Source organism: Danio aesculapii, chromosome 5 (assembly GCF_903798145.1).
Source record: "Danio aesculapii chromosome 5, fDanAes4.1, whole genome shotgun sequence".
NCBI lineage: Eukaryota > Metazoa > Chordata > Actinopteri > Cypriniformes > Danionidae > Danio > Danio aesculapii.
In genome coordinates, this window is record NC_079439.1 from 9538433 (window position 1) to 9564677 (window position 26245).

The 26245-nt window shown below is 35.5% G+C and overlaps 1 protein-coding gene across 1 annotated transcript; it reads right to left on the reverse strand.

Moving 5' to 3' along the window:
• Positions 1–11665: 11665 nt before the first annotated feature.
• Positions 11666–17364, reverse strand: LOC130229908 (aurora kinase A-like). Its single transcript, XM_056458926.1, has 7 exons — positions 17226–17364; positions 13977–15008; positions 13532–13674; positions 12873–13251; positions 12367–12543; positions 12169–12257; positions 11666–11683 (listed from the first exon to the last, which is right to left on the reverse strand). The coding sequence occupies exons 1-7, from the start codon at positions 17362–17364 to the stop codon at positions 11666–11668; spliced, it is 1977 nt and encodes a 658-aa protein (XP_056314901.1).
• Between the last annotated feature and the right edge of the window lie 8881 nt (positions 17365–26245).

Genomic DNA, 26245 nt, shown 5'->3' on the forward strand with positions numbered 1-26245 from the left:
CTTAAATGCCATCATCCGCTAAGCTTTTGCTTGATGGTGACGTCTGCTTGAAATGTCAATGTCAGTGAATGAAGGCTCTTGTTAGCAAGTTGACCAGACAGAACTGCTTTCTGGATCATCTAGTTTGATTATTTGTTTGTTTGATATTTTTATATATATATATATATTATATATATTTTTTTTTTATTTATTCTTTCATTTATATATTTAATTATTTTATTGCTTTTACATTTCACAACTAAACACAACTAGTTACAAAAAAAGATGGTGACCTCCTCTTGAAATGGAGCAGGTCGATGTCAGTGAATGAAGGCTCTTCTTAGCAAGTTGACCATACAGATCTGCTTTCTACATCATCTAGATTGATTATTTGTTTGGTTTATATTTTTATTATTATTTTATATTTTTATTTTTTAATTTATTCCTTCATTTATATATTTAATTATTTTATTGCTTTTACATTTCACAACCAAAAACAACTAGCTACAAAAAAACGATGGTGACCTCCTCTTGAAATGGAGCAGGTCGATGTCAGTGAATCAAGGCTCTTTTTAACCAGACAGAACTGCATTCTACATCGTCTAGACTGATTGTTTAATTATTTATTTAGAATTTTTTTGTTATTTTTATTATGTCATGTATTTATTTATTTATTAATATATATATATTTTAATAATGAATTAATTAATTTTATTACTTCATTCATCTTGAAATGGAGCAAGTCAATGTTAGTGAATGAAGGCTCTTCTTAGCAAGTTAACCAGACAGAACTGCTTTCTACATGATCTAGATTGTTTGTTTATTTATTTATTATTATTATTAATTTATTTATTCATATATTTGTTAGTTTTATTTATTTATTTATTTGTATTTTTATTCAATAATTGATTTATATATTTAATTATTTTATTGCTTTTACTTTTCACAACAAAAAACAACTACAAAGACAGCGTAAATGCTCTTATGCAATCATATGCAACAGTCAACAGATTACAAAAGAAAAAAAACAAAGAAAAACAATATATACCTATACAGAAGTACTCATATAGACACAAGTACGTACATATTAAATAAATATCTATTTATACTTTAAAAAATATTAATTGTTTATTATAAATTTTTATTTATTTTTAATTTAATATTTAAAATAATTTATTTTAAATTTATTTAATTATTTTATTGCTTTTAACATTTTACAATAACAACAAAAAAACAACAACAAGTCCCAAAACTGCATAAATGCTCTCATACATTCATATGCAATAGTCAACAGATTACAAAAGAAAAAAACAATATATACATACAAGTACCTATAAAGACACAAATACACACATACACAAATAAATAAATAAGAACTTTCTATTACTCAGTTAAAATAATTGGGTTAAAATAAATAACAAATAACCCAACTAAAGAATTTTGGTTCAGATGCATACTGAAAATGATTAATTTATCTGTCATAGCCTACTTTACACTCCTTTCCAGAATTTCAGGATCTCTTCCATATGCAATGAAAGAAAGTACATGAGTTTTACACATCGTCATTAACTTTGTTTAGTAATACTGGAGATATATAAACCTACAACATCATCTAATTAGTGATGGAGTGGATGTTTAGGATATTAAGCTTTAAATAAGTGGCCTAATAGGCTATGTTTCCTATCTTTGTTTCTTAAAGCCATAGTTCACCCAAAAATGAAAATTCTGCGCATCATTTACTTGCTCTTAAATTATTTCAAACCTGTTTTGAGTTTTAAAAATGTTTTTGATTCTGTTGAAAGCCAATTTAAATATGCTAATTAAGTTAGGATAATTAGACAAGTCGGAGCGACACAGTGGCTCACTGGTTAGCACTGTCGCCTCACAGCAAGAAGATCGCTGGTTCGAGTCCCGGCTTGGCCAGTTGGCATTTCTGTTAGTGTGGGTTTCCTCCGGGTGCTCTGGTTTCCCCCACAAGTCCAAAGACATGCGCTATAGGTGAGTTGAATAAACTAAATTGGCAGTAGTGTATGAGTGTGTGTGTGAATGTGAGAGTGTATGGGTGTTTTTCAGTGCTGGATTGTGGCTGGAAGGGCATCCGCTGCGTAAAACATATGCTGGAATAGTTGGTGGTTCATTCTGCTGTGGCGACCCCTGATAAATAAGGGACTAAACCAAAGGAAAATGAATGAATGAACTATCCCTTTAATTGTGTTTAGGTTTGGACTGAAGTTGTTTATGATTTGATGAAAGTTGATTGATTGGGTTTAATAACCCAATAATTTAATAATATAGTTTAATAATTAGCAGTGTTTAACAGCTGTGGAGAACAGAACAATGAATCTAAACACTGGAAAAACATTACTGACAATGAGGTCGTTCAGGGTAATCGGGTCACTAAGTCCTTGTTTAAAGCTTTAAGTTGCAGCCTGATCTCATTAGAAAATATACCTGTTTTACCATTTTACCAGGAAGTGATTTCATATCAGTTCCTACATGTGATTCATAAAGAAATTTGCATTTTTAAAAATAAATTAGGTCACTGCTGAAAATATCAAATTGTTATGAATGTCTATAAGAGTGTGTTGCCAATGGTAATAATTCTTAATATTTCAGCTTTATGATATATGATGGCATTTTAGTGCCACGTTAAAAAAACAAATACATAAAATCTAAAGTTACGAGATTAAAGTAATAATATTTCGAGAATAGTTTAAAAATGTCAAAAAAGTCGAAGTTATACAAGATTAAAGTCTAAGTATTTTGAAAATAAAGTCTACGTTTCAAGTCTTCAAGTTTTTTACACCTTGATAATTGAAATCATGACTATACGGTTGAGGTCAAAATTGTTAGTCCTCCTGTTCAATTTAATTCTTTTATACTTTTTCCCCAATTTCTGTTTAACTGAGAGAAGTTAGAGAAGAACTGAGATGTGTTTCTTTTCTTTAGTTATGTCTTTCTATAAAGATTAATAAACATATACAGTTGGAATTATTATATACAGTCTGAATTATTAACCTGCCTGTATATTTTTCCTCAATTTCTGTTTAACGGAGAGAAGATTTTTTTCAACACATTTCTAAACACAATAGTTTTAATAACTCATTTCTAATAACAGATTTATTTTATCTTTGTCATGATGACAGTAAATAATATTTGACTAGATATTTTTCAAGACACTTCTATACAGCTTAAGTGACATTTAAAGGCTTAACTAGGTTAATTAGGCAAGTAAGGGTAATTAGTCAAATCATAACAATGGTTTGCATTGTAGACAATTGGAAAACAAATATTGCTTAAGGGGGCTAATAATATTGACTTTAAAATGGTTTAAAAAATTTTTAAACTGGTTTTATTCGAGCCAAAATAAAACAAATAAGACTTTCTCCAGAAGAAAAAAATATTAGAGGAAATACTGTGAAAATTTCCTTGCTCTGTTAAACATCATTTAGGAAATATTTGAAAAAGAATAGAAAGTTCACAGGAGGGCAATTAATTCTGAATTCTGTATATTGATAGACTCTTTCACTTCTTTCATTTCATTCATTTTCTTTTCGGCTTAGTCCCTTTATTAATCTGGGGTCCCCACAGCGGAATGAACCACCAACTTATCCAGCATACGTTTTACACAGCAGAAGCCCTCCCAGCTGCAACCCATCACTGGAAAACACCCATACATTCTATTCATATATTAAATAATATAACAAAAAGTTTAATCAGGTTTCAACTTAATATTTTTAGTCAGTTTGACTGATTGATATGAGTAAAAAATGCTTGTAGTTTAATTGAACAAAGAAAATTATTTTACAGTGTATTATATCTTTATTTTTATTCATTCATTCATTTTCCTTCGGCTTAGTCCCTTATTTACCAGGGATTGCCACAGCGGAATGAACCGCCAACTATTCCAGCATATGTTTTACGCAGTGGCCCTTCCAGCCACAATCCAGTACTGGGAAACACTTTCATTTACACACACAAACTCATACACTACAGCCAATTTCATTAATTCATCCAATTCACCTATACCATGTCTTTGGGGGAAACCGGAGGAAACCCAAGCCAACAAGGTGAGAACATGCAAACTCCACACAGAAATGCCAACTGACACAGCCGGGACTCGAACCAGTGACCTTCTTGCTGTGAGGCAACAGTGCTAACCACTGAGCCACCGTGCCCCCATCTCTTCATTTTATATAATACAAATACAATTTCCCTTACAAAAGCCTTAATAAATGCAATTTGCAGAGGTGGAAAAATCATACTCAAGTAAAAGTACCATTACTTGCCTAAAAATGTAGTGCAAGTAGAGTAAAAGTGTCTGTTGTAAATATTACTCAAAGTATAAGTAAAAAGTAGCCCTTTCAAAAGTACTGAAGAGTAGTGAGTATTACGCTGTGTAAAGCTGATGCATTTAAATGTAATTTGTGGATGTGTGTGAACGTAACATTCTGTAGTGCAATTTAATTTAGTTATTGCCCAGTAGGCACACAACGTCAAAAGATGTTAATATTAGATTTGATTTAGGTTGTGATGTCAGGTTAATTCAATGTCTAGCGAGCGTCTGAGGACAACATTATTTTGACGTCCAATAACAACATAAAGTGACGTTGATATTTGGTTGATTTTAGGTTGTGTTAGAAAGCGACCAAAATCCAACGTCGAGCCAACATCTTAAACCAACATCATATTGACATCAAACACTGACATTTATTCGTCAGGCAGCCAAAATCCAACGTCTGATAGACATCATAGTCGTAACGTCCACACAACATCAAGCTGTAACATCATTAGACGTTGAGACGATGGATTTTAGGTTGGTCGTAGGACATTGACGTCGGCCTGACGTTGAGTTCTGATGTCAACCTAATTTTCATTTCCAAACAAAACACAACGTCCCCACGACATGGGGTACAACTTCAATCTGATGCCATGTTCACGTGCCTGCTGGGTGTTTAAGGCCATTTTGGTCTTCAAACAGTAAACATCTGTCATCTTCTCATCTGTGAAATGCTTCAAACAGTCTCAGGGTCAATGCGTGTAAAGATTTTGGACATCTACTTGGACACTTTTAATGCTTCCAAACAGTTTGCTGCAATTATAAATCGTTAAATTATGATACGATTTACCTTCTATGTGTGATTTGATTGGACAGGAATCACAGGACTGATTTTTCTAATCCCCATAGACAAGAAAACATTGACTGCAGGTTGAAGGAAAGTATTGGAGTATTGATGCTGCACTAAAAATGTACTCAAAGGAAATTAAAAGTACACAATTTTAAAACTACTTAGTAAAGTACAATTCTTGAGAAAAACTACTCAGTTACAGTAGTTTGAGTATTTGTGTGTGATTTGTTACTTTACACCACTGACAATTATCAAAAAGATTATCCTGTAAACAGCAATCATTAATGTTATCTAACACCTCCACATCTATATAACATGGCAAAGGACATCGGAAAAATGATCAAACGGAGCATTTTAGAGAGTTTTACAACAAGCTGAATAAATGATGCTCTGTTCTGCTCTGAACTCTGTTCAGTGGCTTATAGACTCTTAAGGGCTTAAACTCACAGTAGATCAGATCAAGTAACAACTGCATGAGAGACAATGGACAAGTTGTTAATCTCAGAGGCGCAGATGACGCCACCGTCTGTTGCAATGCTCAGACACACACGAGTTTGTACTTCATCTGAAAGAGGATTTGTCCAGCAAATATTATTCACAATACTTGTTTAACTAGACAAATATATAATACGATTCTTATCTTGAGGATTAAATTATTAAGTTTAGTATTATGGCACATTTGTTTTACTTACGTTTTTCACTTGCTTAAACACACTAGTTGCGACGGCACCAATGGCCTAGTGGTATTTTGCGCCGACATATAGCACTGATGTGCTCACGGCGACCCGAGTTCGATTCCCGGCTCAAGGTCCTTTGCCAATCCTTCCACTCTTTCTGCTCCCAATGCTTTCCTGTCTGAAATCTCTACTGTCCTATCATAATAAAGGCGAAAAAAAAACAAAAAAATTACTAGTTGTGCATATATTGACTAAAATAGCCTTCTTTCACCTATGTAACATTGTGCAGATTAGACCTTTTCTATCACGGCCTGATGCGGAAAGGCTTATCCATGCCTTTATCACATCACATCTTGATTTCTGCAACTCACTCTTCAGGGGCCTAACAACGAGCTGTCTGAGACGTTTACAGTATATTAAAAATTCTGCTGATTCTGATTTAATTTAACAAAAGTGTCTGGAACTAAAATGTAGTGGAAATAAAACATTTCAATATTTTTGTAAACTGTATGTTATTTATTTACACAGCCATAATTATATAAAATTAATAGTAGTACTAGTAATAGTAGCAGTAGTAATACCAGAATGGAAAAAATACATTAAATCAAAATAACCCAATGCATTGGGTTAAATAATATAACCAAATGCATTAGGGTAAAATAACCCATAGTTGGGAAGGTGCTATAATAACCTATAGTTTTACCGTTGCTTTTAACTTGGATTGATTATTTTTGGCCAATGCATTGGCGCAGTAGATAGTGCTGTCGCCTCACAGCAAGAAGGTTGCTGGTTCGAACCTTGGCTGGGTCAGTTGGCGTTTCTGTGTGGAGTTTGCATGTTCTCCCTACGTTCGCGTGGGTTTCCTCCGGGTGCTCCGGTTTCCCCCACATATCAAAACAGGTTTATAAGGGCAGACTGGGGCTGGTGGGCACGCCATTGCTAAACCGCCCAAATTTTCACTACCCACCTATGTCATTTTTACCCGCAAAAATAAATTCAAAACCGCCCAAAAAGGCAAGAAACCGCAACACTGTATTTGGACCGAAACAAAACGAATTTTCAAAGTAACGTATATCCTCGAGTATTTTGACTTATTAATTTAAGTTTGATGAGTTTTTGCTGTCCGTCTCAGGATCCAGTGTTTTCATCAGGGTTATTTTTATTACCAACTTTACCTCAATCGATTTAAATCGTTCTCCGGTAAGATTTGTCTAATATTTTGTACTTTCAAATGTAAGTTATTGACGATGAGCGCTTGTGTTCTCATTTAAACACGAGCTATTATAGTGTATATCAAATTAAACCTCTTAACCTGTCTTATCAAACATTTACACTGCAAATACAGTTGAAGTAATAATGCTGAGATTAATGAAAGGGCATGTCTTAATGAGCGAATAACCATTCAAAAGACTGATTGAAGGAGTTAAAATAAATAAACACAAGCAGTGTCAAAAAATGCTCTCTCATCCAGTCGTACTAATCCCCCAGCCAGCAAAGGGAAACGTCAAATGTCTGCAAATCTAATTTCGACACAGACACACTGTTTCCTTCACTTCCTGTTTGCCTTTTTTAATCACTTGTTCATCAGAGTTTGTTCTGTTATTTAACAACAACGACCAAAGACATCAGCTAGTCGTGTGTATTTATTTTCTAAATGATATATAATAATAAACTGATAAAAACACTATTTGTCACGTTAATTTGTTAAATAAAGCCTAAAAATATACATTAACATTCATTCATTCATTTTCTTTTTGGCTTAGTCCCTTTACTAATCAGCGGTCGCCACAGCTGAATGAACCGACAACATATCCAGCATATGTTTTATGCTTCCACCCGCAACCCAACACTGGGAAACACCCATACACTCTTGCATTCACACACATACACTACGGACAAATCAGTTTCTCCATTTCACCTATAGCACATGTCTTTGGACGTGTGGGGGAAACCGAAGGCACCTGGAGGAAACCCACGTGAACACTGAGAGAACATGCAAACTCCACACAGAAATGCCAGCTGACCCAGGCGGGGATCAAACCAGTGACCCTCTTGCTGTGTGGTGATCTTGCTACCCACTGCGCCACCGTGACGCTCCATTTATTAACAATAATATGAAAATAACTATTAACAAGAATCTACACAAGTGTTTGAATTATGTAAACAGTATTTTTGTGTGGTTTCAGTCGGTGTGCTGGAGATGACCTCTAATGTATGGTGTAAAATGTGAGTAAATACACATCTTTTATTACGTCACTGTCTGTGTTGGATTTTGAGCCTAAAAATGCTCTCAGAAATACATGTTTTACTTTTATAAATGGGAATGAGAATTCAAACTGGTCAAAAAAGGCACTTTTCTATTAGGAGTAGGACCTTAGGGTCTATCTCTACACATGTCTGAGTGTCTGTAAGTTATTTTAATAATATTAAACATGGCTGTTCTTGGTTTAATAGGATGCAGAGGAAATAAGCAACTGAAAAAAGAACAAACCTCCAGGAACAAGTAAGTAGCGAGCGTATTCTTCCAGGTTTGTTGATGGATATTTCTGTATATTCACTGCAGAGATCATGATTAAAAGGTTCATGACATGGATTGATTTGATTTTATTATTCCCAGGATTGATTTGATTTATTATTCCCAGGTGATTGCAAAAAAAAAAAAAAAAAAGACTCTAAAATATATTGTGCCCAGCATAAATGAGTATCCTCTTTGAAAATTAGAAATGTTCCTAATTAAATAATGACCATGTGTACTGCAGAAAATTTATGAACAATTTTATTAAAGCGCTAACATAAAAGATTGCTCACAACATATACAGGATAATAAAACAATACACTCAAATTTAACAAGGTATTGAAAATACAATTACACCCTCTAGTAATCTAATCTAAATCTCTTATTTTGTATGCATGGCGTCCATGAATTTTCCTGTTAATTTTATTTGATGTTTTCTCTTCACACATTCAATGGGCTGCACTCATTCATCATCTTGTTTTATTAAACTAGTTCCAGTTTTGCCAATAAAACAGATTATCAAGAATATCTATATTTATATAATCAATATAAAACAGCCATTTACAGTTAATCATCAGTCTGAGATGTTTTAACCGTCTGTTTATTTCTGATGCTGGGATTCTTCTGATGATTGACACACATGAGCTGTGTAAAGTTTCTCTCTTTGTTCTGTTTTTTAGCAGACTCAAGCGGATGGAGAACATTAGAAACTGGACACATATACCACATCCACAGTAGACATCTTCAGTGATTTTCATCACGTGTATTTATTTTCAGAGGAAATGCAGGTATGAAACAACTATTATTCATCTTAGAGTGTGTTCTTGATAAACATTAAAGCGTTTCACTTTATTAACACTCCTGATATCACTGACTGTGGCTAATAAAATAAGTACACACATCAAATCAAAAATCAGATTTCTTTGTATTTCCATTGCGATGACTGAACTTTAAATAGATTTACATTTAGCAGACGCTTTTATCCAAAGCATGAAGATAATAGAAGCACTTCAGATCACCAGAAAACAACAAGATGTAGATGCAGTGACAAGTCTTACTTATTTTAGCAGTGTGTGTATTTGTATTATAGTTTTGAAATAAAGAAGCAGGACAAACAGGTTGGTAAAGAATAAAATAGGAGTGCTATTTTTAGCTAAAGATTCAGTGCTGGAGAAACAGATCAGGGCTCACTGGTTAGCACTGTCACCTGACAGCAAGAATTGAGTTCTGATATCTGGCTGAGTCAGTTGGCATTTCTGTGTGGAGTTTGGATGTTCTCCCCATGTTCGTGTGGGTTTCCTCAAGTTTCCCCCACAGTCCAAAGACATGCTGTATAGGTGAATTGGGTAAGCTAAATTGTCCGTAGTGTATGTGTGTGAATGAGATTGTATGGGTGTTTCTCCAGTGATGGGTTGCCGCTGGAAGGGCATCTGCTGCGTGAAACATGCTGGATAAGTTGGCAGTCATTCCGCTGTGGTGACCCCAGATTAATAAAATGAATGGATGTATAAATTGGCTGTTGAATGAGAGAGTGTATGGGTGTTTCCCAGCATAGTGCTGGGTTGCGGCTGGAAGGGAAGCATTTTTACAGTGCATTTGTTCTCAAATGCTAAACTCCATCACATGTATGCTTGTACAGCTCAGAAACGTTAAATTCAGCTAATCTTTGTTAAATCTACAAACGTTGTCCTTTTTAGTTCCTGAATGATCTCATTTGAAACACACAGTAATCAGCAGTAATCAGCCTTTAAAAAATAGAAGAAAGACTTATCTTGGACAAGTGTGACTTTATTTCAAACTTTAGTACAAAATTCATAATTGTCATCAGTTGTGAGGCTTGTCGCCCCAGACTAATGTCAGTTTTTGTCCGTGTTCAGCTCAGCACCACCTTCAAGATGGGCAGTTTCCAGTGGCACCACGTGGAGGAACGGACCTCGCCACCTATATATACAGGGTTTGGATTATCACTCACCACAAACTACAGCTACACACAAAATCACTAGTCAATAAATGATGTCCTCCAACCATAAATCATATAGCACATTAGCAAAACATTAGATTAAAGAAGGTTGTATATGAGGACAATATTAAAGCTAATACTAGAGGTAGTAACTTTATTCGTCTTCAGAACTCAAATGAAGATATCTGAATGAAAATAATGAAGATATTTTAGTCAACTATGAGAGCTTCTTAATTCATTTTAGACAGCAAGATTCCTGACTATGAGAATACTTTTATGTGCACATAAAACCAAAATAACTTAATTCAACAGTTTCTTCCTTAAATGTCAGTATAGGGCACGCGTTCACGTGTTGCGCCTCTGACATATAACCTTGCATGCGCTAGTGCAACTGAGGAAGTCTTATTAATGATGTTTTTTTTTTACTTTTTCATTATTTTATTTAACAACTTTTTTTTTGTTTTTTTATTGTTTTATTTATTAATTACTTTTTTTGCTTTTTATTCATTTGTTTATTAATTACTTTTTAGTTTTTTTGTTTACTTATTGTTTTATTTATTAATTACTTTTTTTTTAAAAACTTTTTTATTGTGTTTATTAATTACTTTTTTGTTTTTTATTTACTTTTTTATTGTTTTATTTATTAATTACTTTTTTGTTTTTTATTTACTTTTTTATTGTTTTATTTATTAATTACTTTTTTGTTTTTTTATTGTTTTATTTATTAATTACTTTTTTGTTTTTTTATTGTTTTATTTATTAATTACTTTTTTGTTTTTTTTATTGTTTTATTTATTAATTACTTTTTTTGTTTATTTTATTTATTTTTTTCCCTTTTTTATTGTTTTATTTATTTATTAATTATTATTATTTTTTATTTACTTTTTCTATTGTTTTATTTATTAATTACTTTTTTTTATTTATTTTATTTGATTTATTTTCCAGTTTTGTGGCCAAATTGGTTGGTGAGTGATAATGTTCATTGGAAACCCTGTATATATATCAGTTGATCCCAGTAATCATTGGTCAGGAGTCTCTCTCCTCTGGCTCAAATAACATTTTTTAGAGAGAGACACCCAAAATATATGGACCTGTACTGGGAACGACTGAGATATATATTTTTATTTATTATACTTTTTGTTTTTTTAGCAAGTGGAAGTGCAAGAGTTAAAGCAAAAGCTGATGAAGGTCACTACATGAAGGTCTAAACTGTTTGGTGCTTTATTATTTTTTTATTTACATGGAATTTAATTAGAGCCAGTGTTAATGTTGAAAAATAGGAGAGATGCAACAATGCAGAACCAAATTATGTTCAGCTTTCTCTCTCTGTAATGGATGAAGTTATGTTTAGCTAAAGAACTACAATGGTGTGTTTGGACTGGCTAGATGCACTCATTTCTCCTCATTACTGCTTGTTCTCCTCCTGAAACAAAAACAGTGATCAGCTTTACAGCTTTACTGCATTAATGTCAAGTAAATGTCAAGTTAAAAAGGGAAATTTAAGAACACAAGACTGTCGTCTGACACCAGCTGGGTTTCCATCAGCCTGTGTTAATGCACCTTTTTAAGTATCACATGAGAAACAAGTTTCAAATAAAAATCTCTTAATTCCCAAACATTTTTATGCTCACTTGAGGTCATTTTGTACTCGTGTGAAAAAGGGTTCATGATGGAAATGCATTTGTCAAATTAACTTTGATGTAGCAAACATTTCTCAATTATACTTCCCTACCAATTACCAATACTACAGTTCAGCTGCTCGACCAACTTGATGGAAATCCACATAATCCGCATTTATAATTACAAAATAAATATATTTAGTGAACTTTGAAAAGATGTGCTTCATATTAGGATGGAAACTCAGCTCATGACAGTTTAATTTGACTGATGCCAGAATCTATTCATTACCTTAAACCAAGCATGGACACGGAGTGCATGCAGCTTATGCCGATAGCTGTAGGTAGTCTGCAGACAACCGGTGATGAAATCGCTGCATTCTGTGTAGAAAAAGAGGAAGAGATGCATGTAATTATTGCCTTAAATTGTAAATTGTTAAATTGTCAAAATGTCCAACACAACCATCTTTAGCTGAAGTGAGGATCTTACCTTTTGACCATCCATATTGCTGAAAATAATTGTTTTTCAACTTGAGGAGGTCACGGTGTTCCGGAAGTTTTTGGAACATTAGCAAATACTGGAGAATCCCGAGTGACCACACTGTCGCTGGCTCACCGTAGTACAAGCCAGTCTTTTTAAACTCTGGAGGGCAGTACTTTATTGTGCCTAAAAAAAAAGATTTTGTTTCCATTAGCACAACATCTAAATGTCCATGTAAACAACAGATCAGAGGTGCCCAAACCCGGTCCTGGAGGATCTGTGTCCTGCAGAGTTTAGCTCTCCCCAATCAGACACACCTGAACAAGCTAATCAAGCTCTTACTAAGCATTCTAAACATTTTCTGTCAGGTGTGTTGAAGCAAGTTGGAGCTAAACTCTGTAGGCCACCAGCCCTCTAGGACTGAGCCTTGGCCCCGCCTGGTATAGATAAACAACAGTGGATGTGACCCTTGACCAATCACAAGAGCTCTTTAGAGTTTTGAGGGATTTACTTACCCCAATAGTCGCAGTAAAAGCCCTCAGTTAGGAGTTCACCACACCCGAAGTCAATCAATTTGATTTCAAAGGTCTCTGGGTTAATCAGCAGGTTGTCAGGCTTGATATCGCGGTGAAACACTTTACGTTTGCAGCACGCGTGAGCTGCAGTTGTTGCCTGGAACATGATTTTCCGGACCAAGTCCTCTGCGATCTTGCCACTGTGGTTTTTTAAAAATTCACCCAAGCTCACAAAGGCTATGGGCCGCTCTAGGATCATAATGTAGCGATCAGCCTCCACCTTCCAGTCCAGAAGCTTAACAATTTCTTTAACCTTAAGGCCTTTATTGGCCAGAAAGTGCAGCGCGATCTCTGCTGGAAGTGGCTTGTCAAACCCCTCCTAGAAGAAAGACAGTTGTTAAGATCATTTGATGGAGGAAAAGTTATTTCCTGTCAAAACTGTTGCTGACGTCTGTGATAAGAACCAGTGGGCAGATTATAGAGAGCAAAACAAAGACAGACACATTTTCAAAGGAGAATACCTGACACTTAGCATGTTTCTAAAATATCTGCAAGTAAATTATGGTATTTTTGTGCTTTAAAAGAATCAAAAACTTACATACAGCACCTTTAATATGACATGTTTGAAATAGAAACAGTTAATCAGACAGACTACTTACAACACGGATGTATCGCTTAACCTTGAACTTGGCAATTTTTACTGCCACCTGAAGGCCATCTTGTAAACGGGTCCCTGCGAACACGGTTCCAAAGCCTCCTTTGCCCAGCTTATCGCCAATTTTATAGCACTTTGATTTGATCTCTGTAAAAAGAAAAATAAGAGAAGTTAATCAAATTTGTGAATTAGTGACAGTGCTACCTTCATGTAAAACTACCTGCTCCATCAGGGGTCACCACAGCAGAATTAACCCCATCATCTGAAACCTTTCTTTTCTGTCTTCCCTATATATATGATTATGATTTATATATATATTTACATCTTAGTTATCAGCTATCCTTGAACAAAGTGTGTATTACAGCCAGTTTAAAGCATAAAAGTGATGATAACACTATTAAAATATGCATATGTGTTGGGTGACTAGAGTGTCATGATAGTAAACTTACCAATGATGTGTGGGTCTTTATCCTTCTGCTTTTTTGGCTGAGGTGGAACAGCGCCCTTTGTCTGACAGGTTGCACCTTTAGCGACATTCTTACAGCCAGGCTTAGCAGGGACTACTTTTGGAGAGTTGAAATGACTACAGCCAGGCTTAGCAGGGACCACATTTGGAGAGTTGAAAGGACTACAGCCGGGCTTAGCAGGGACCACATTTGGAGAGTTGAAAGGACTACAGCCGGGCTTAGCAGGGACCACATTGGGGGGGTCATCACCACAGCCGGACTCAGCAGACAGAAAATCTGAAGAGGGGTCATCACCACAGCCGGACTCAGCAGACAGAAACTCTGTAGAGGGGTCATCACCACAGCCTGACTCAGCAGACAGAAACTCTGTAGAGGGGTCATCACCACAGCCGGACTCAGCAGAGAAGAAGCTGCTGTAGGAGCTGGCTGTGAGCTCACTACTACAGTTGAATCCGGCTGAGGAAAACTCTTGAGGGAAGTCATCACTACTGCTGGACTCAGCGTAGAAAATGTTTGGAGGAACATCATCACTGCTGGAGGAGCTGGCTGAGTCCTCACTGTGACCATCGACAGGCTCTACCAGTGATGATTCTTCACCGTGAACACTGTCAGGCTCTACCAGTGATTGTTCTTCACCGTGAACACTGTCAGGCTCTACCAGTGATTGTTCTTCACCGTGAACACTGTCAGGCTCTACCAGTGATTGTTCTTCACCGTGAACACTGACAGGCTCTACCAGTGATTGTTCTTCACCGTGAACACTGACAGGCTCTACCAGTGATTGTTCTTCACCGTGAACACTGACAGGCTCTACCAGTGATTGTTCTTCACCGTGAACACTGACAGGCTCTACCAGTGATTGTTCTTCACCGTGAACACTGTCAGGCTCTACCAGTGATTGTTCTTCACTCTGACCATCAACAGGTTCCTCCAGTGACGGTTCCTCAGTCTGAACATTGATCTGTTCCTCCAGATGCAAAGATGATTCTTCACACCAGTCACCGATTTCTCGACCTAAAGGAAGGAATAATATGAAACAAAAGATTTTTGTTTTACTTAAATAATGTTTATCCAGTGTTTAGAGATGATATGAACAAATGTTGTCAATTATGAAGTGACTTTTAAGGTGATTTCTTTCTACTTTTAGTTGTTGGTTAGTGTGTGCACATGCAAGGATGTTTTTGCTGTGAGCAGCATAGTGGTTTTAATTGAGTTGCTAAATGTATATATAATCAGGTCATCCAAATATTTATTGTTAAAGGGCACCTATTTTACCCCTTTTACAAGATGTAAGATAAGCCTTTGGTGTCTCCAGAAAGTGTCTGTAAAATTTCTGCTAAACATACCCATCAGATAATTGACCCTTCGCTAAGCCCCGCCCTCCTTAGTTACTGTTGCTACGCCTGTCAAGCTTTTGTACCTGGCACGTCTATTACAATATGTATGCGCAAGTGTCAGACATTCCCAGGGATATAATTAGCCCTTTTTGGCTAACAGGTGAGATATCCGAGAAAGTCAGACTAAAGCTGCGGTCACACTTGACTTTTCTTCCCATAGACCTCCATTCATACACACGCGAATGCGTCAGACCGGAAACGTGGGGTCATGCATCAAATTTCGCAGGTTACTGCGGTGCAAAGTTCAAGCTTGGTGAACTCTGACCTGCAAAATCGCATTACTTAACTGCGTGAGACCAATCAAGGATCAAAACACGACCTCTCTGGACAGAAATTTTAAACGTGGAGCAATTGCTCGCTTTTTTAATGTCTAATCATCTTGTTTAATACTGCCCCTTTTCCCAGCGCTGCACGACAGAATTTCGCACACGCTAAGCCCAGTGTGACCGTGGCTTAAAAAGGACTGCAGTATGCATTACAGGTGTATATTCACCACATAATAGGCAACCGGTTAGAAAATAACTTAATCAAAATTAAAGCTAGCTTAGCCTAGCCGCCTCATCCGCTGACCATTCAACAGCTTAGTTCATGCACAGCAGGAGAGATGAAATTTACAAATAATCTAATAATAACTAATTAAACTGTGATTTCTCTTTTTTTAGCCAAAAAGCCTGATCGATTAATTGTTGTGCAATGAAATAGAGCGTTACTAACCGTCGAGGAAACACACATGGACAGTAATGTTTAGCTTTGTAATGTATAGCTAATTGTAAGTAACTGATAAGTGACTTGGTATTTTAAAGTTAAAGAACTAAACATTTTCAATTAAAATGAGCTTAAGATTTTATAATTGGGTAAACAGAACTTTAATGGTAGAAATAACTTTAATTTTCAAAAACTGCTTAAAATATTGGGTTACACCAACCAATACATTTGAGCAAAACCATTTACCAGGATACTGGTAAAAAATTAAGCATCACCACAGCTAATGATTTTAGGTAATATTGCTTTAAATTTAATGTGAAAATTGCTTAAAAGAGGGATGCAAAAATGATACACTATTCCTAAGTAAATCTAGCATAATATTTTTTCAGTGCACATTGAGATTTTATTTATTAATTTTGTATGGCAGTAGACAATATTTCTGTGTTCATTTTTATAACACAAATTAAGACATTAAAACATCTTCATTTGTGTTCAGAAGATGAAAAAAGGTCTTGGGGGTTTGGAGTGACGTGAGGGTGAGTAATTAATAACAGAATTAGCATTTTTGGGTGAGCAAACCCTTCCATCTTGAAGCAGAGAAAAAGATTTTGTCTTTATGGGTTAGGAATGCATAATCGAAAAACTTTATGAAAGCAAAATACTTTACTTATTTTTTGTCTTGTTTCAAGTCCAAATATCAAAACATTAAATTAAGTTTGAGAAATATGTCAAAATTAACTGAGTTTTCCTAAAAACAAGCTAAATAATCTGCCACATGGGAAGTAAAATATATATCAAATCTTTATTTTTGCTTGTTTTAAAACAAATTTAACTCATTATTTCTGAAAACCAGGCAATATTTTTGCTCGTCTACAAAAAGTATTCTTGATTTGAGAATTTTGAGATATCTGGACTAGAAACAAGCCAAAAGCTATTTTACATCATTGTTGGCACCATATTAGACACGTTTGTGTGGCGTACACTTGACACCCCCTGTGTAGAGCAGTTTTCATTTGGCCTGTATTATTATTCACTTTGTTTTTTTGTAAATAATATTTACAGTAAGGTAAAATAAGCGCAGACTCTATTATACAAATTGAGGGACATGTTCTTGTAGCACATTATTTACCATCACTGTTGGCCACGGGTGGTACCGTGACCAATCCTTCTTCTTGACGGTCCAATCTTTCATCTTGACCTGAGACGGTGGAATTGATGTTTCTTTCTCTCAGGAAGAGAGCAATAACTCCGAGTACGGTAAATAACATGTTGGTTTAATTTCCGTACACTTAAATATGAGAAATGTTAAATACACTTACAATAAACGCTGAAATTTACTGTAAGTAGCTAGTTTATCAGAGTAAGACTTAATAAACCGTACGCTATCAATTGACAATATAAGGAAAGCAAATTATTCAAAGCAAACTTTGTACAACTCACTAGATACTTGTCAAATAAGAGCAATGGCGAAATTTAGATTGTAAGAGGTTGTGTCTCCTATTGCGTCATAAATTCGAACGCGTTCCAACGTTCTACGGTCAGCTGAAACGTGATTGGTCAGTTTTGCGCTGTGGGCGGAGCTTCTCTAAGTTGAAAAATACACTAGTTAGCGGTTGTTTATTTACTTCACGGTTGTGTTTTGAGCGAAATAATACGGATTTTCAGGAAATCTTTGTTTGACTCGTAAATATTTCCTGTTTGATGAATCATTACTGGTCGTTTGGTGAATCAGAGATTCGTTTTTTAATCAGGGTCGATTTAAATACGTTTACAGGTAAGATTTGTCTGAGCATTTATTTTGTACTTCAAATGTAAGTTATTGGCGATAACCGGTTGTATAACGTACACATGAGATATTATAGTGTATATCCATTAAAATCAGCAGATCTGCCTCATCAAACTCCATTTACACTCCAAATACAGAAGTAATGTAATGCTGAGATTCATAAAATGGCGGCATGTCTTACTGATTCCTGTTTGGCTTTATAAATTACTTGTTCATTAGAATTTGTTCTTTTATTTGACAACAAGGAGAAGAAATGTATATGTTTAATGTTAATTAATGTTCTAATTGAATATAGACACTCTTACTTTTCACATCTATTTGTTAAGGAATGACTTAAATTGTATTTATTAACAGTATTGCAAAAATAGCTATTCATGAAGTGTTTGAATGAAAGTTATGTAAACTTTATATCTGTGTGGTTTCAGTCAGTGTCCTGGATTCGGTCAGTGTCCTGGACCATCACTTTCTCATGTTGGATTTTGAGAAATGGCACTTAAAAATGTTCTCAAAATACACAAAATAAAATATTGAAAAATGTATGGAATGAGAATTCAAACTGGTCATAAAAGGCACTTATCTAGTAAGAGTAGGACCACTAGTGTCTATCTGCACATGTCTGAGTGTCTGTAAATCATTGTAATATTAAACACGGCTGTTCTTGGTTTAACAGGATGCAGAGGAAATATACCCGAGAATGTGATGCAACTGAGAGAAGAACAAACCTCCACAAGTACCACAAGTATGTAGAGAGCAGATTATTGCATGCTTGTTCAGAAATGTTTCTGAATATTCATTACAGGGATCATGATGTGGATTAAAGACATGGATTTATTTTAATATGTTCTTAGATATTCACATAAAAAAAAAAAAAATGGGTTCACAAACTTAAAGTGTCCAGCATAAATGAGTACAGTGTGTCCCCCTTCTGTATTCCAAAACATTTACTAACACTTTTATTAAGCAGTTAAAGAGTATACTCACTAAATTTTTTAGGATAATAAAATCATGTATTTAATTTCAGTGAGCTATATACATACAGGTAGTTTTTTCGTCCGTAGTGCCTTTTGTTTGTAAACCGTATTTTGGCGTATTTCTGTCTTTAACCCACTGCAAAGTGCGCATGCATGAGCATACCTACATATATATATATATATATATATATATATATATATATATATAATGTACTCATGTTACTGGGGAGTTTTAAATAGGGCATGATAAGAGAATACATATATTAAAATACAGCCGAGATTACAACTGTCTGAATGCGCAGCCAAGATTGTCTGAGATTGCATCACGTCTCCATCCAGACTCTGTTGGGCCTGAGTAAGAGAGATTAACAGTAAGACTGCAAACACCCAAAGACTGAAATAATTATGCAAACAACAAATTCACTTTAAAGATTAATTTACACAGAAAACAGTCACTGTAAATTGAAATGTATATTTGGCTATTCACCTGTTTTTATTGTATTTTTGACCTAATAAACACAGCCTTATGGTGAGCAGAAAATACTTTTCCCCCAGAAACATTAAACAAAATATGAATGTTTCCAAACTTTTGACCAGTAGTGTAACGTGTTAACCATTATCTTATTTATATCATTAATTCAAATACGCAATGAAAAGGAGTGCATGGATTTACTCTCTCCAGGCTTTCTAGCAACAGGTAACACATTAAAAATGTATCTAAAAACTGAAAAAAGAATTAATGGTTTAATCTCTGACTTCTGGAGTTTATAATGCAGACAGAGAATATACACTCACCGGCCACTTTATTAGGTACGCCTTACCAGTACCGGGTTGGGCCCCCTTTTGCATTCTGAACTGCCCTAATCCTTTGTGGCATAGATTCTACAAGGTACTGGAAATATTTCTGAGATTTTGGTCCATATTGACATGATAGCATCACGCAGTTGTTGCAGATTTGTCGGCTGCACATCCATGATGCGAACCTCCCATTTCGAAATTTGCATTAACAAGCAGTTAGACAGGTGTACCTAATAAAATGGCCAGTGACTATATTACCTGGTAAGAATCCAAGCATGTTTAATAGATGTTACACAATTCCCCATAAATCTTAAAACAATAGTTTTGATAGCTGCCATAACAATATCTGTGTACATGCCACATTTTAATCTCTATCATTCAGAAATTTAACAACCAAATTATTGCAGAATACAGTGAGGATGCACTGGAATATTTTTATTCTCAGCTTTGCATCTATTTCAGTATTTGTGTAAACTGTAATAGCCACTGCAATAAAGCAGACACATTTAAAGAGGACCTACTGTATTATATGCCCCTGTTTACAAGATGTAAAATAAGTCTCTGATGTCCCCTGTAACGAAGGGGACGCTGGACAGCGGAGTTGAGGATCCACACGCAGATAGATGTTTCTGTATATTCACTGCAGAGATCATGATATGGATTGAAGGGTTCATGACATGGATTGATTTGATTTTATTATGTTCCTAGGTGTTCACATAAAAAATAGCTCTAAAAACGTAGTGTCCAGCATAAATGAGTATCAACTTTTATACATTTTATAAATGTTTTAATTAAATAATGACCATGTGTACTGCAGAAAATGTATTAACAATTTTATTAAAGCGCTAACATAATAGATTGCTCACAACATATACAGGATAACAAAACAATACACTCAAATTCAACAAGGTATTGAAAATACAATTACACCCTCTAGTAATCTAATCTAAATCTCTTATTTTGTATGCATGGTCTCCGTGAATTTTCCTGTTAATTTTATTTGATGTTTTCTCTTCACACATTCAATGGGCTGCACTCATTCATCATCTTGTTTTATTAAACTAGTGATGGATTCGGATTTCAGTCTTCCAGTCCGTCTCAGCCAGGATCAGCGTTTATCCTTTTTTTCATTATTTTATTAATCTGATTATTCAAATCAGTATTTATCTTTGAAATGAGGAGGCAGATGACTTTGACGGAGACGTTTGGGTTGGACTGCTGAGCCTGATGACTGAGAACAACTGTTTCTATTGTTATTATTATGAGTTAATACTGTCTAAAGTGATTTTGCTATCTTTATAGTTAATTCTTTTTAAAGTGATTTCCTTTTTTCTGCAAGATAGACTCTGTGTGTAGTGAGAATATAGCAGCCTGGATGTTGATTATACCAGTTTTGAGCCAGTTTAATAAGACAGCCGAGGATCCAACGAGAACTTGAGCTTTTAAAACAGATTTTTCTCTTGCTGTCTATATATGTAGGAGGAGTCAGACCTACAGGTCTGGAATCAGCTGTTAATAGTGCTGGGATATTTTACAGTTTTAACCCAAATAATGACCAGTCTGTCAGATGAAGAAGAGCCGGAGTCAGAGATTCAAATAAATAAATAAAGTTTACTGAAGATAGTTTGCAGTTTCATCAGCAGAATCCAGCTTAAACACTCGCAATGAGTTCCTAGGTTGCTCTGCTTACAATCACCAAATCAACAACAATTATACTCTCACATAACGTCATTAACTGCGTCATACATATAGGTTTTTTAACCTGATTGGTTTAAAGCAGATAGACCAGGAAAATTGTGGGTGCGTGCGTACAATTCTCAACAATATCTCAAGCATATAAACGTCAGACTTCCACTAGACTGTTTAGAGCTGACTCCAGACCTGTGAAAAGGATCCACAATCAAATAGAACTCACAGAACGTACAATCTGTTTCTTACCCAAAGGCTGTGCGTACTCTAAGCCGTCTTTATCATTAAAAAGAGGTATAATCTACATTCAGGCAGTTATATCCTTACTACACAAAGTCTATCTTGAATAAAAAGTCAAATCAGTTTAAACAGAATTAAGACATAATAATATCAAAATCACTTTAGACAGTATTAACACATAGCAATCCAAATAGGAAAACAGTTGTACGGTTGTTTTCAATCATCCAGCCCTTCAGTTCCACTCGAGGTCTCCATGACCTCTGACCTAATTTGGTGGCTCCTGAAAATAGAGTTACAAAGAGACAGGCAAACATACTGAACATTCTTATATTATGCAATGTGTTCACTTTATTCATTTTTCAAATAATCATATTAATAAAGTTATGAGAAAAAGGATAAATGTTGATCCATGCTGGGACGGATTGGAAGGCAAAAATCCGAATCCATCAGTAGCCAATAGTCGACATGAACCAAAGATTTCTGTCGCCAATCCATATCTGTAGGGCTGGACGATTCTGGCAAAAATGTGAATCACGATTTTTTTTTTTGCTTAAAACCAAGATCACGATTCTGTAAATGTAAAATAAAGGTTAATATGATTAGCCTATTATTATTGTTAATTCTCAAACATATGGTAAACAACACTAATAATATTAGGCCTGTGTGTAGGTCTACTGTTGCTTAAAATGCTACATTTTGTACAGTCATTATGGTGGACTTGAACAGACTTTCAATATGTCCTGTTTGTTAATTCACAGTAAAATGATAACATCAGAATATAACTATTCATAATTCCAAAGTTGATTTATTATGTTTAAGTCTTGTGCTTGTCATCTGTTATTGACAACATTATTAGACCATTTGTTTTCACTGGTAAAATTAGAATTTTGTCATTATCAGGTTCCTTCTTGCATTATATTCAACATTATATATAGGCTAGGGTTGTTATACTGACACAGTAAACATTTATTTTCATGCGCAACGCTTTGTGTTCGCTATGAATGAAAAAACCATATCAAATGCTTGTCGTAATCATTAATGTAAAATGCGTTATGATCATTTAAATGATGTGCTCACAGGTTTCTCTTTCACTTCCAAGTGCGGCTCATGGCTGCTGTCACTGAGAAAAAACCATACATGCAAATCAAACCTCCCGCACAGCCCTCAAACGATCGCTCTGTGCAACAAACTGAACGTTATTTACAACTTTATTACCTTTTATTCATAGCCTATGCAGCTTCTGTTCACTAAAGTAGGCGTCATGCGTGCACGCGCGCGTTCTCGGTAGTAAACAAACAGCTCGTGGTCAGCTCACGTGTGATTTCATGGCCACGAATACAGAAATGACATTTTTGGGTGAATTCTACCTTAGAAAAACAGTATGTGACACTTTTAACGCCATTTGAAGGTGAAGACTTTTATATTTAACTGTAAATCATAACCCCGTACAATAGTCATAATATTACCTTTGCCAATAAAACAGATTAGCAAGAGTATCTATATTTATATAACTAAAACAGTCATTTACAGTTAATCATCAGTCTGAGATGTTTTAACCGTCTGTTTATTTTTGATGCTGGAATTCTTCTGATGATTGACACAAATGAGCTGTTTAAAGTTTCTCTCTCTGCTCTTGTTTTTTAGCAGACTCAAGCGTATGGAGAACATTAGAAACTGGACACATATACCACATCCACAGTAGACATCTTCAGTGATTTTCATCGCTTGTATTTATTTTCAGAGGAAATGCAGGTATAAAACAACTATTATCCATCTTAGAGTGTGTTCTTGATAAACATTAAACCGTTTCACTTTATTAACACTCCTGATAACTCTGACTGTGGCTAATAAAATGAGTACACGCATCAAATCAAAATCAGATTTCTTTGTATTTCCATTGCTATGACTGAACTTTAAATAGATTTACATTTAGATGACACTTTTATCCAAAGCATGAAGATAATAGAAGCACTTCACATCACCAGAAAACAACAAGATGTAGATGCAGAAACAAGTCTTACTTATTTTAGCAGTGTGTGTATTTGTATTATAGTTTTGAAATAAAGAAGCAGGACAAACAGATAGGTAAAGAATAAAATAGGGAGTGCTATAGTGCTATAGGAGTTAGCTAAAGATTAAGTGCTGGTGAAACAAATCAGGGCTCACTGGTAAGCACTGTGACCTGTTCTGGCTGGGTTAATTGATTGATTGATTTTATTTGACAATTTTAACAAAAATATACAAACAAGTCCAGTTAGACTGAAGCTACGGTCACACTGGGCTTTGTGTGTGCGAAATTCTGTCGTACGGCGCTGCGAAAAGGGGCGGGATTAAACAAGATGATTAGACATTAAAAAAAGCCAGCGATTGCTCAATATTTTAAATTTCTGTCCAGGGAGGTCAGGTTTTGATCCTCGATTGGTCTCACGCAGTCAAGTGATGCGATTTCGCAGGTCAGAGTTCACCAAGCTTGAACTTTGCACCGCAGCAACATGCGAAACTTGACGCATGACCCCGCGTTTCCGGTCTGACGCATTCGCGTGCGTATGAATGGAAGTCTATGGGAAGAAAAGTCAAGTGTGACCGCAGCTTAATTCATACATATTTTAAAAACTGTTGAGGATAAAATACACATAAAAGCCACAGGGTTATTTCCATTGTGGTCATCGATATTCTTAAAAAATTAAGGAGCAAGTCATAAATGGAGTGCAAACCAGATTACTGGCATGAAACTTAACAGGTGTAATCATGCAATTCACAAAAATGGCCAAAAAAAAGTCCGTTACTGATATTCTGCTGGCTGATTTGCATGTTGATTCTAATCTGGAGCTGTTTTTTGTTTATGTTAGTGGGACAGTACAGGCTGTGTCTGAAACATTTTGGTGAATTACATTTGGGTTGGTTATATATTTGAAAGAAAGAGAAAATGTTGACTTTAGTGATGACGAGGCTTCATTTAAACGGCACAAGAGGCCGTCTGACAAAAAGGGGGAAATGCCTTACAGCAGTAGTTTTCCATCCTATTAGATCGCATTTTTTTAAATGATCAGTCCAGGAGGTGGCGCTGATTGACAACAGTATTAGTTCAAAGACAAATAAAGCAAATAAAATAGATTAAAACTCATTTCAAAACTGTCCAAATGTGACTGTTTATACGCATCAGCTGCTGACCGGAAGTTCTTAGCATTCTCCTTGCCCATACACGCAAAGCATAATGGGTAATTTTGCGTTCTAAGAAAAAGTCTATAGATCTGTGCATTCCTAAAGTGACACCTCTGTTATCAAATTAAACACAATAAGAAATTCATTTGCGGCTCTGCACTAAATAACTATAGTAACTTTAATCAATATTTAAATATAAGATGCGTCCCAAATTGCATACTTATGCACTATTCTATGCCATTTGTAGTATAAATAGTGTAAGTAGTGCGTTCACACTTAACTCTAAAAATAATAAGTGCACTTTAAATACCCGGATGATGCACTCATTCGACCGGTGTAGCAGTCGATTCTGTTCCCTTCTGGAATTCCAGTTGCCCCTCTACGAAGTGTGTCTGCTGACAGCTTATACAGACACACCTAAACACAACTGGGTGTACGGAAAGCAAAGTGGTTCTACAAGTACGTATTTTCTCCGAACTTGAAAATAATAAGGACTAACATAACTGTAGGCCTACGCGCAACATTAAACTAGGGTGCATAAAGACATTAGAAAAAGCTAAGAATACAAACAAGAACCACAGAAAATAGTTAATGGGAGTGTTAGATTAATTTTATTATGTTACTTTGCCATTGCAAGACATGAAAGCATTGTCTATTCCGTACACCCAGTTTTGTTGGGGTTGTGTCTGCAGACTCTGTTAGCGGACACGCTTCGTAGTGGGGGAACTGGAATTCCAGAAGGGAACAGAATCGACTGCTACACCGGTAAAATGAAGTGTGTAATGATGGACACTTCACACACTCAACGACTGCAGCTTTGCTTAGGTAGCGGAAGGGGCGGAGCTATTGGGCGCACATGTTGGATAACTATGGCTGCGTCTGAAATCACCTACTACTCAGTAGGTACTGCATTTGAATTTAAACGTACTACTCAGCTGTTAGAAAAGTACGTCTTATACAGTATGAATGTGAGTAGTATAAATGGAATTCGGACGTACTACATCTGCCATTTTGTCATGGTCACGTGACCTATCTATGTCAGTTGCGTCGCTTCACTCCCATCAAAGAGCTTAGAATGACCAAGAGGCGACACTCAATAGAACGTTCCATTGCAACAGCAGCACCCAGCAACAGCCCTGGATTCCGCCATTTTGGAGTGAAAGCTATCGCCTGTCCATTGGATCTTGCTGTTGTGATGGCAAGCAGCTGCTTTGTTTTCTATTTATTTATTTTAAAAGCCCATTAAAGCTGAGATACAACCTGAAAAAGGACAATACAAAACTTACAATCACAATCATCAGCACTATTAATAGTTTATTTTACAGACTTATAATATGCTGTTGTTCTATTGGAACTTTTATTCTAAAATGGCTGCCTCGCCATCTAGTGGCTGTTTCCCAAATTGCACTACAGTGTCGCCTCTTAGTGATTCTATGCTCTTTGCTCCCATTCATGAATTTTATCATGGGGCATCATGGGATAGCGCAGCGTGCATATGCAATG

Bases quoted from the DNA above. Each gene is read 5' to 3' on its own strand.
- LOC130229908 (XM_056458926.1), bottom strand. From the start codon at position 17,364: ATGTTATTTACCGTACTCGGAGTTATTGCTCTCTTCCTGAGAGAAAGA. The intron at 13,675-13,976 runs GTAAGTTTACTA...TTCTTTTTACAG, and splicing joins TAAAGACCCACACATCATTG to AGATCAAATCAAAGTGCTAT. The intron at 12,258-12,366 runs GTAAGATCCTCA...TTTTCTACACAG, and splicing joins GCAATATGGATGGTCAAAAG to AATGCAGCGATTTCATCACC.